We start from the raw sequence: 12,318 nt of genomic DNA, 5'->3' as shown, positions 1-12,318 counted from the left end.
GATAATTTACAGAAGTAAAAAGGGACTAAACCCTCGATAATTCTTATTTCTTAAAAAGAAAAGCAAGTAGGGTCAGAATACTAACTGAACAAGCAGTGTTCTGACTAATAAAAGCAGAAGACTCAAGGGGACTCAAAGTGAATAAACATGACTTTTGTATAGCAAGGCTGGAAATGAATATCAGCAGGTTTTTTTTTTTTTTTTTTAAATTTTACTGAAGTACAGTTGAAGCAGGTTAGTTTTGATACTCTAGAAAATGTCCTGTAATTGTGCAATTATGAAGGTGAGTTTTCCCTAGAAATTGCTTCATATATAATAAGTAATAAAAGTGACCATACAACATAAATTTTATAGTAAGTAATAGTTTAACAGATTTAAAATTAACGAAGTTGATGTTTCTTTTCCAGAATAAATTTAACTTTATTTATAGACTTTATTCAATTCTGACCTAATTCAGGGGTAATCTTGTAGTACTTCTGTTACGGTTACTGATAATGATAAACTGGGTATATCTTTTGGACATGTTTTTAATTATAACCTAAATATTTTATTCTTACTTTTTCAGGAATACTGTAAGTTTCTTCAGAGCAATGATTATGTCACTACTTATGTTCCTCCACAGCAATTAACATAGTGTTTTACATATACAGTTGACCCTGGAACAACATGGGTTTAAACTGTATGAGTCCACTTATATGCTGATTTTTTCAATAAATACATACTACAGTATCACGTGATCTGCTGTTGGTTGAATCCGAAGATGCAGAGTGACAGGAAGGCCAACTATAAAGTTATACTCGGATTTTCAACTGCTGGTGTCCTTAATCCCCTTGTTGTTTAAGGGTCAACTGTTCTTACCTTTCAATATATTCTTCACTGGTATATGGGCCAAAATGCCTAGTAGAACTAGGAAAATTAGAAAAAATTAGCAGCAGCTGAACAGATGTGTAATACCTTTTAACGTAAAGACAGCATCTTGTAGACCGGCTATATCCATTCTTATGGTTATGGGCAAAACTCTTATTATTATGGAATTTTGCTGAGTTTTTTTCTTCGCTTTTTAAACTCAGGCATCTTTCAAAATTTAAAGACCTTTCTACTCACTAACAATGTTAAAATTCAAGCTCTGTAACTCTGGTTTCATATATTATGATTGCCTGATTAAAAAAAAAAACCTTTACTATAGTAATGATTCTAAATTCATTTACAAAAATCATAAGATGAATACCCTTAGCACTTAAAACAATCAGAAAGCATTGATGACATGGAAGTTTTAGGCAGCAAGGTCTTTAACAGGGTAAATGTTTCTTTTTGGTCCCAAAAGATTTAGGGCTGTCATCTTGGTGCCAATTGTCTACAAAGATGACAGCCAGACATTTTGGGTCCATCAGGTTTCTAGTGGCCAGCAGTAAGTATTTAAGAGTTGAAATCCTGTTCACAGTGCTAAGGTTTTAGAACTATGAAAGTAGGAGACTGAAATAATTATGGACACTTCACATCAAAAAACAAAAACACTAATTTGAAAAGACACATGCACTTCAATGTTCATAGAAGCACTATTTACAATAGCCAAGACATGGGAGCAACCCAGGTGCCCATCAACAGAAGATGTGGTATATACATACAGTGGAATATTACTCAACCATAAAAAGAATGTAACATTGCCATTTCCAGCAACGTGGATGGGCCTAGAGAATGTTATGCTTAGTGAAATAAATCAGACAAAGACAAATATCATATGACATCACTTATATGCAGAATCTAAAAAATAATACAAATGAATCTGTTTACAAAACAGAAACAGGCTCACAAACACAGAAAATAAACTTATGCTTACCAAAAGGGAGAGGGAAGGGGGAGAGAAAAGTTAGGAGTATGGGAATAACAAACTACTGCACATAAAATAGATAAGCAAAAAGGATTTGCTATATAGCACAGGGAATTATACCCAGTATCTTATAATAACCTATAATGGAACATAATCTTAAAAAGAACCCCTGAATCACTATGCTATACATCTGAAACTAATGGAATATTGTAAATCAACTATACTTCAATAATATACACATACACACACACCAGAAAATAACAAGCGTCAAAGAGGATGTGGAGAAATTGGAACCCTTGTGCATTGCTGGTGGGAACTGTAAAATGATGCAGCACCTATGGAAAACAGTATGGTAATTCCCCCCAAAATCAAGCATAGAATTATCATATGATCCAGCAATTCCCCTTCTAGTTATATACCCAAAAGAACTAAAAGCAGAAACTTGACAGATACTTGTATATCTAGGTTCACAGATGCATTATTCACAATAGTGTCCGTTGATGGATGAATGGATAAACATTCAATGTGGTTATAAATATAATGAAATATTATTCAGGCTTAAGAAATTTTGACACATGCTACAACATGTATGAATCTTGAAGATGTTATGACATTATGCCAAGTGAAGTGAGCCAGTCACTTACATTATTTGTCACAAAACGACAAATAATGTATGATTCCACTTACGTGAGGTACCTAGAGTACAGAAAAATTCAGAGACAGAAAATAGAATGGCAGAATGGGAGTTACTGTATAATGGGTAAGGAGTTGCAGCATGAGAAGATGAAAACGTTCTGGAGATCAACAGTGGTGATGGTTGCACAACAATATGAATGTACCTAATGCCACTGGACTGTACACTTAAAATGGTTACAATGGTTAATTTTATGTTATGCATACTTTACTACAATAAAAAGATAACTATGGAACATATATGTTGATTAAAAAGAGAGACAGCATGAGCACAAGACCAGTATTAGTGGGGAAAAAAAATATTGCCATTGTTGGGTAGAGGCAATAGTGGTTTAGGTGGAATTGTTGAGCCAGGGTGCTTAGGTCAAACCCCAGCTCCACTATTATTTAGTTGGGTGGTTAAAGTCGATTTCAGCTTCTATGCACTTTAAATCCCCTTATTTGTAAATCCCCTTATTTGTAAAACAAGGATTAAAATTTAACATATTTAAAGTGTTTAGAATATAAAACCTGGTTTAAAAAAACTTCTAGGTAAGTGTTAGCTTTTATCATTAAAAGTGGGCTTTTTAAGGTTGATTTTATAAATAGTAGGATCTGACAAATATTTCATTCATCCCTCTTCTGCCAGAACTATCCACAAGTTAATTGTCCCTAAAGCCCTTCTCTGTCACAAGACTCCCTTGTTAGCTGCTCCCTCTATCATAAGAAACTACTGATTATGTAAGGGGTGTGGGAGGTAGTTCTAGGGAACAGAGCCATGATAACTCACTCAAGTTACTAGGCTAGTTACACACAGGGTAGAGAAAAGAATATTTGTAACTCTAAAAGTAGTATATTTCTGGTTTTGGTGTTGTATTTTCCTGGAGAATATTAATACCTAAAACAGTCAATTTAAACTTTTGATTCTGTGGTCTTTTATTTCCACAACAAATGTCACTATTGTCATTCTAGCCTACATATGCCTAATTCTGAAGAAATTTTCAGTCCAGAAATCACTGGCAGTGCTGTCTTCAGGCACTGCACCTCACTTGTCCCCTGACATGGTTAATTCTGGCCTCACGCTTTCTGGCCTCTCTGGGCCGTTTACTGACTCTTCTAGTGTTCCAACTGCTTCTTCCCACCTCCAGCGTTGGTTCTACCTTTGACTGCAAAACAGGCATCACCCCTGTGGTGACCAATTTTCTGTACTTTCTTTCTTCAGACCTAACTGGGGAACACATGCAATCTCATGGTTTCGTCTATCATTTCCTCTTTGATGACTTCAATCTTCCTTTTCTGAGCTAATCCCATAATTCTAGTAGTAGTGGGACCATTCCATAATTTCAGCTCTTTATCTGCCGTCTCTCAGAACTGTGCCAATGACTGTTCCCACGTTAAATCCCATGACACTTAGTAGTCAACTGTCCATTATTTTCCTGGAAAATATATAATGGTTCCTATATAATACTGGAATCAGTCTTTTAGTCCCTCCCAGAAGGCAGATGAACCATATCAACCCAAAAGCTTTCCTCCTTCTTTGACTTCCATAGTACCTATTATATGTTAGCCTTTCCTCATCAATAGTCACCACCAGAAAAAATTTTGGCAATGCACTGTACATTTTGTTGCATGGCTAACAGTTTATATACACAAATATTTTCCACTGATCCAAGACTGCAACTTTCCTAAAAGAGAAATTATGTCTAAAATCTCTTTTATGTTCTACAAATGTTACTGGGCATAGATATAGGAATTTATATAAAGAATCATTTCAACTAACCAGAATTGAAAGAGGTATGTTATTAAGGCAGAAAGGGAGGAAAGAGTAGGAAAATTAAATTGAAAAGGCAGAAAAGTGGAATCTAGGAGTAAACATGGAGGCAACTTGGGGCCCTGGCCAGCTACAGAACTAGAAAAAACTATTTAATAGCAACTATTAAAAGTACTATTTAATATTTACTAGGGTTAATTGCCCATCTTTTCTTACCTAATGGTAAGATAGCCTTAATATTTATAACTTCAGGGAGTTTTTATAACCCAAATTTTGGCCTGAGAAAACTGGATACTTCATAATGCTACAAAGTTAAATTTTATCTGAGACTGATTTCATTGTTAATCAGGGATAAATTATTTTTTTAAATTATATGTATTTTATTTTTGTAATATATGGATATGTATATATATGGATGGTTTCTAGTTCACTAAAAGAAGTCACATTATTCAAACTGGACATTTTTATAAGGAAATGTAATTTCTAAAGAAAAAAATCCATATCTGAGTGAGAAAAAAAATGTTCTTATAAAAAAGAAAAAACTTTAACTTTTTGTTGTAACGTTATAATATATTCAAGTAAATATGTTTATTTAATGTGTAGAAAAAATTGCTATCATCCTTTCTATATGGTAGGTTGCTAACTGGCAGGAACTTATAAAACAATGCTTAAACTGGTTCATTAAAACTGGACAAAATGTTTGATTAAAAAACCCTGAAAGCAATTAAGACTAAAACAACGCTGACAAAGAAAATCAGAAGATGAGAAATACCAGATTAGATCTTGCAGTGTAGTATATTTCTTCTGAACTGTCCAAAAAATCATCACTGTCGGGCTGTTTAGCAGAGACCAAGAAACCCAAGTTATTAACACTTAGACTAAAAGCCACAAATTCACAATGGGAAACTCACAAGTGAAGTAAGTCCTGCTAACATAACTTTATTAAGGTAAATGCAAAGTCATATCAGATTAAGGAGCTTCTAAAAAAGCAACAGTGCAACAACTCTGCTCTATAATACAGTTACTAAATTAGTACAGAATTTAAATACATGCAATGGTAAGTTAAAAAGAGAAGCAGAAAATAACAATTGGCATTTATAAACATCATGATTATGTTTTCTTCTAAACCTTCTCCATCTTCTACATAAAGGTCAGGCTTAAGTATTATAACATGATCATTTTAAGAATTTTTCTTTAGCATTCCTTTCCTCCATGCTGGTATACTGAATTAGAGCAACTCTTTAAGTTAAAAGGCTAAAGACTCCCTTTGTATGCCTTTAGTCAAGTGGGTTAAAATAAGCATTAAATTTAAGAAGAAAGTTCCCACTTCAATTCTGAGCGTTCATTAACAGTTACTTTCTTCTCATTATTAAGCAGAAAAGGGAAAAAACTGAAACATATAATCTGGAGCTTTGGTTAAGTAATTTCATTAGGATTAATTTTGTTTGTTTTTTAAGTCTCATTTTTTATTCTTCCATAGAATATTAACATCTCAAATGTTTGTACAGCATTTTGCTTCTGAGACTGCACCTAATATTTTATCATATATCTGGAAAGGGGTATATAAAAAATTAACAAAAGAGAATCATGAAAAGAATGTTTTAGCAATCTTTAAGTAAATGATAAATTTAATCTGCTCTGTACACCTAGTCTCTCCTGAGTCTCAGTTGCTCCAAAGAGATTGGATTCTGTCCTGATGTTTAGAAAAGGTGGTTTACACAAGAAACTGCCCATAAATATAATTAGAAGATATGCTATTACTGGACCAACACTGTAGTTTAAAATTGTGGCATTTATCCTAATAAATATATATGTAAAAAGTCCCTCAAAAACTGCAAAGCAAAAAAAAAAAAAAAAAGGGCTAGCATTAAAAACATTTAATCAAAGAATGGTAAAACTAGTAAGTTTCTCTTAAAATAATTTTGAAAATATTCAATCTCAGCAACACAGATTTATTTATTCCAAATTTTAGAATTAGTTACCTTTTTATTTCCCCAAATGCTTTGAAAATATTAATAACTAGCTTTTGTAGTCAGTACCAACATATCACAAAGACTAATTAAAACATTTACTTTCAGTGTTAAGATTCCAAGACTACACTACTTACAAGTTCATGATGTGGTTCTGTCTCCTTCCTTAAGGGTGGATCAAACTTTACTTGGCCAACTAAAAGAGAAAAAAAGTAAAGCCTTCATCTGTTTCCATATTTTTAATGATATAATAATTTTAAAAGTTACTCCCATAGCAAAACCTATTTAATTTTACCATCTACCATAGACTGATTACAATCCAAAGATTTAAATAAAGAATCTGTTAGCTGGAAAAAACCCAAGAAAGTCTAAGCTGTTAAAGCTTAATCTAATAATCCTAGGCCTTTTCTGTAGTAAAAAAAAAAGATGATTAACAAAATTACGTGTACGTTACAGTCAGGATCTAAGGTGCTACTTCACTGTGACCCAGCATAAAATAGAGACAATCTTAACTCAGTACTTCGGTATACAGACAGCAATTCAGGCAGAGCTATTTCTGGAAGCCAGCCTGCAAGGTGGTCTCTAATGAGTCCTGCCTCCTGGTGTTCATAAACTTGTGTACTTCCTTCCCACTTCCCTGGGGTGGTCTATGTGACCAGACGAAAAACGGCAGAATGATGCCATATAACTTCAGAGATAAGGCTTCTGTCTTGGGCTCTCTCTACTGGATCACTTGCTCTGGAGGAAGTCACGCTGTGAGCAGCCCTAAGGAGAGGCTACACTGCCAGGAACTGAAGCCTTGGGCTAATAGCTCCGTGAGTAACCTTGGAAGCAAATCTTCCACCTCAGTTAAGCCCTTGGCAGACTGCAGCCCCAGCTGACACCATGATTGTCATGACAGACCCTGAGGCAGAACCACCCAGCTAGGCTGTCCTGGACTCCTGACCCTTAGAATATGTGTGAGATAATAAATGTTTATTGTTTTAAGCTGCTAAATTTTGGGGTAATTTGTTATACAACAATAACTACACTTCTGCAGCTAAAGTATAAATACTAGAGCCAACATAAATTGACCGTACTACATTCACCCTTCCCCCTGCTATTCTAATTTAATGAATGTTTCACTACCTTTACCTTTAATTTCTGTATCTCATTATCATTGTCATTATCTGCTTTTATAACTTGGGTACAGCATTCAAGACCACTGAGATAAGAGCAGAGGCACAAATATAAAACATTAAAAATAAGAAAAACAGACAGTCACAAATAATATCACCGATCAACCAGTAAGAGCTCAGCCAAAACAGCAATTCTCAATCAAGGCAGGGAAGCGAGTGAGATTTCAAAGTACAATCGTTTTATAACTGTTTTGATTTTAGCTTAGTATGTATGGTTTACTGTGAATGTTAATGCCAAATAAAGGAGATCATGAGATTTGAATATTTAGCAATAGGAGGCACAAGTAAAAAAGGTTGAGAAACACAGCCCTACAAGATCTCCAGTTGTGTGTGAAGAAGTATGTATATGTTTTATAGCTGTTATGCACTAGATATCAAATTCTGGCCCTTAGAGATAAGTAGGCTGTTCAATAATGGGTTCCTCATACCTGTTCACATATGATCACATATCAAAGATTACAAAATAGATTTTATTAAGGTATTAAAACATATTATATATACATATACACACACACACACACACACACATATATATATACATATATCATGTTGATAGAGGCCCTATTGAACAACTCTCACCTAAACTTGTCATCAAATGGCAAAATTAAATCTGTAATAAAATTACATGAGGACAGTTTCATGCATTATCTGCCTTGTGCTATCATCACATGTGAACATGCCTGTTTCCACCAGACTGCATAATCATTAAGTACGGGGGTGCAGGGATGCTGTCTTAGACTTTCATTTTTATTATTAATATTTTTTGGCTGTGTTGAGTCTTTGTTGCTGCACGCAGGCTTTCTCTAGTTGCGGCGAGCAGGGTCTACTCTTCATTGCAGTGCACGGGCCTCTCATTGTGGCAGCTTCTCTTGTTGTGGAGCACGGGCTCTAGGCTTGTGGGCTTCAGTGGTTGGGGCATGCAGGCTCAGTAGTTGTGGCTCGCGGGCTCTAGAGCACAGGATCAGTAGTTGTGGCGCATGGGTTTAGCTGCTCTGTGGCATGTGGGATCTTCCCGGACCAGGGCTTGAACCCCTGTCCCCTGCATTGGCAGGTGGATTCTTAACTACTGTGCCACCAGGGAAGTCCCTAGACTAATTTTCATAGCAAGGACAGAACCCCAACTGTAGTAGGTATTCAATACCCCTGTACTCTGTGGGAACACTTTTCCAGAGACAGGAGCCCATACAGCGAAGTCCCTACGGAGATTCATTCTACATGCCTTACACTGGTATCACTCTTCTGTTCTCTCCAAATTCCCTAAAGTTATGATAAGTTTCTGCCACAGGACATTGCAACTACTCTTCAAATAACTGCTGGGCAATCATCCCAGGCTACAGTGCTATTTATGATGTTCTTAATAATGTCGAAAATTCCTACGTATCTGTAATTGTCTACTGGTCTTGATCTCTGTTTCTGCTACCATCTCCTTGAACGTATGTCAAGCGACACACCATAAATTTATATTTTACTATCCAGATGAAAACTCCTTCTTAGCTTCTTTGAAATAGCTCCGACATGATCACTTGCCGACCCATCACTAGCCATTAGGGGTCAAAACTGATCCTACTATGGCAGACAAGAAGAGCCCCAGAATTATTTCTTCTTAAAGCAAGTCTCTGCTTATCATATTTAACTGAAGGCAGAGGGGACTTCCTAAAAGGGAAAGAGCAACAGACTTTCTGCAAGTGAGCCAATTTTTACATATATGTTGCCCAAACACCATTTAGTTTAATAAAGAGAAAACCCTGGTTGCATGGAGAGATACCATGTAATTGTAAACATAAAACATTATCAAGGGCAACAAATCTATACAAATACTAAAATAAATTATTTTCTCTAAAGCCTGCCTTTATCGTCAATAGCATGACTGATTATTCTATATATCACATCTCACATAAAATCATAAAACATCCTAAGAAAGCAGATACTACAACACTGCATAAGATTTTAAAGCCTCAAACATCAAACCCACAAATTATAAGAAGTGGTGGTTTTAATCCTGTTGCTACCTCAACATACTAGAGGGATACGGCACCTTTCTTACTGGCAAACACAGGACAAGAGAAGATGTCCATCAAAAGGAGGGCAAAAAAAAAAAAAAAAAAGGAGGGCATATCAGAGTCTCAGAAAAACTAGGGTGAAGGCATCTATAGTTTCAAATAGCATGTACACACATGTGCAGTTAGGAGCTGAGAATCCCTGGTATAAACTAGTAAAGAATGACTAACAGGAAACTGCACTTTGCAGTAAGGGGCCTGACAATACAATTTAAAAACAGAATTGGATAACAAGATAGAAAGTACTTTAGATTTTCAGTAGTACTGAACACATAAGGTTTTCTAACTGCAAAGGCAGCTCTAATCACCTTTTGTATTATTAAAGAAATGACAAAGATGTATTGTAATTACTTTTTGTACATTAAAAAATAATGGGAGGGCTTCCCTGGTGGCGCAGTGGTTGAGAGTCCGCCTGCCGATGCAGGGGACACGGGTTCGTACCCCAGTCCGGGAGGATCCCACATGCCGCGGAGCGGCTGGGCCCGTGAGCCATGGCCGCTGGGCCTGCGCGTCCGGAGCCTGTGTTCCGCAACGGGAGAGGCCACAACAGTGAGAGGCCCGCGTACCGCAAAAAAAAAAAAAATAATGGGAAATGTTCACATGCTAAGGTTGTCATTTTCAGAAAAATACTTTTGGGGAAAAATTAGCAAATTTAAATCACATGGCTTTAGAGGGAGATATAAAGGTTAAGTTTATATGGTCACACAACTAACTGCAGGCAAAGTACAAATCCCAGTCCTGGGCTTTTTGTAAAGTAGATGGTGCTTTCTTTCAAGAATTTCCTTCTCTTAAGAGCATTTCCAGGTAGCACCAGCAACAAACTCTGCCAAGAACTTAACACACAGCGTACGGTCCAGCCAAAATTCCAAAGGAAGGTTCACAAAGGACTTGCGGTGTAAAAGCCACACAGGCGTGCTGACGTGGTTTCAGAAGTGGAGCCGTGTTTGCGAAAGATCGCTGGGCTGGAAGCCGAGAGATCTAGGGCTTGCTGTTAACCGGGTGTACGACTCCATCCCACAGGCAGATCTATTCATCTCTGCATTTCTTTTTTGTTTTCTATTAAATGGTGATAGTGCCTGTCCCTACTTAACCTTACTTAGCTTTTACATGTGCAGACCTCTCCCTCTCCTGGCTCTCCTGGACCATCAGCTTCTATCTAACCTGGGAGCTTGTTAGAAGTAAAGAACCTCAGGTCTCACCCCAGATCTACTGAATGAGAGACCGCATTTTAGCAAGCTGTCTAGGCAAGTTCTATCCACATGGAAGTTTAGGAAGCACTGCCTTGATTACTTCTATCCTGCCTATTCTAGGAATTTTATTCCTCTTCCCAAACAACATAAATACACGCCCCCAGACACCACCAGAAAGTCCTCAGGAGTAAGGAAAATGAAATTCTTACTGCCTTAATTACACTCTACCTTTCAAAGCATCTAATAAGAAAAACTACTTGGAAGAAAATGAAGCAAAAATAACAGCAACTAAATTAAAACTTGAAATCTTATTTTTTATTGTTAAATTATAAACTGTGTACAGGATACACTTACAGTTTATCTCCGAGCGTGTTTTTTCTTCTCTCACATTTCTACTTGTTGAGTGAATTCTATGTGGGACGGCAACAAGAGGCTAGGAAAGAACAAAGTCAATGACAAGCCACAGTCTGGTCCACAGAATTACCCAAATATGAAAGAAATACTTCTCTTCATATAAAAATGGGAACAAAATACAACTTTGTTAATATTTGTTTAAAAAATGGCAACCAGAAACTGAAAGATTCTTACTCCTCAAACTGGGAGCTTAAGATTAGGGATATATGTTATCCACAGCAGGTTCCCAATAAATGTTCTATGAGTTGAATATAAATAAATATTCAAAATTGAATATTTCAACAACACAATAGCTGTTCAAAAGCTGCAGCTAGCTTTCCCTGTTGCAGAGGAGAAAATTGTAATTGAAAAAAAAATCTGCCTCAACTTCTTATATCAAGAAGGATGAGATAAATGAAATGAAATAATGCTAAAGGCATTAATGATTTATGGTCTTCTTACCTAGTAAACACAACATTTTCCCCACCTTAATGCTTTTTCTTATAGAAGCAGCACTCTATTTTCTTTCCTTTTATTTTATTAAAATCTCTCTATGTGTACTGTCACTTTCAGAGAGAAATATCCTGGGGGGTAGGTGAAGTGGGGATGAGCTCTTCTTACTATTAATTCATGGACATTCCTCCAACCTTATGGAGTAAAAAAGGCCCTATTTGAAAAGCTTCTGCAACTCCATTCTATACACTCTAAGGCTTCACTTTAAGAGGTGATGCCAGCATCTATTTCATGTACCAAATAGGTTTTTTCTTCTGTGTGTGAAACACTATCTTTGAAGTTTTACTACCTTTGAAGGAGATACACTTACACATATCTTTTGGAAAATGTAATTCATAAACATTCGAGCTCAAATTCTTAAGACTCTATAAGGCAAATAAAAAACAGGACCCGAGTTAACTATTCTCAGTGTGGGCACCTCTCAGGAAATAAAAATATATGAATCTAAGACCCAAATATTAAAACACCAATGTAGTAAAACAGTAGCAAAAATAATTTAAAAAATTAAGTATTTAAACTTTACATGTACACAGTGATTTGTAGTTTACAAAGTGCTTTCATATACCTTAGCTCATTCTGTCCTCAAAATAAACTTGTGAAACAAGTATTAGTCTTCATTTTATAGATGAGGACATTCAGCTAGTTAGCCACAGAACAAGAAAAACCCTGGACTTTTGATCACAATATTTGGAGCAAAAACAAACAAGCAAAAATAGGTATCATGTTAGATTAGTCACACATACTGC

General features: G+C 36.0%; 1 protein-coding gene across 2 annotated transcripts in view; it reads right to left on the bottom strand.

Moving 5' to 3' along the window:
• The window catches only part of MAP4K3 (mitogen-activated protein kinase kinase kinase kinase 3), a 185,496-nt gene that overhangs the window by 43,108 nt on the left and 130,070 nt on the right, over positions 1 to 12,318 (bottom strand). Inside the window, exons 13-15 of one of the 2 annotated variants that reach the window (XM_029231412.1) lie at positions 11,021 to 11,099; positions 6,379 to 6,437; positions 5,044 to 5,106 (exon numbers count right to left, since the gene is read on the bottom strand). In XM_029231412.1, coding sequence (XP_029087245.1) covers positions 5,044 to 5,106; positions 6,379 to 6,437; positions 11,021 to 11,099 — 201 coding nt within the window. The remainder of the gene's footprint in view (positions 1 to 5,043; positions 5,107 to 6,378; positions 6,438 to 11,020; positions 11,100 to 12,318) is intronic. The other variant, XM_029231413.1, reaches the window with a different exon arrangement.

The sequence above is a fragment of the Monodon monoceros genome, unplaced genomic scaffold, assembly GCF_005190385.1.
Source record: "Monodon monoceros isolate NGI ecotype Baffin Bay Population unplaced genomic scaffold, NGI_Narwhal_1 Super_Scaffold_19, whole genome shotgun sequence".
Lineage (NCBI taxonomy): Eukaryota > Metazoa > Chordata > Mammalia > Artiodactyla > Monodontidae > Monodon > Monodon monoceros.
This window is presented reverse-complemented; position numbering and strand designations above follow the sequence as displayed.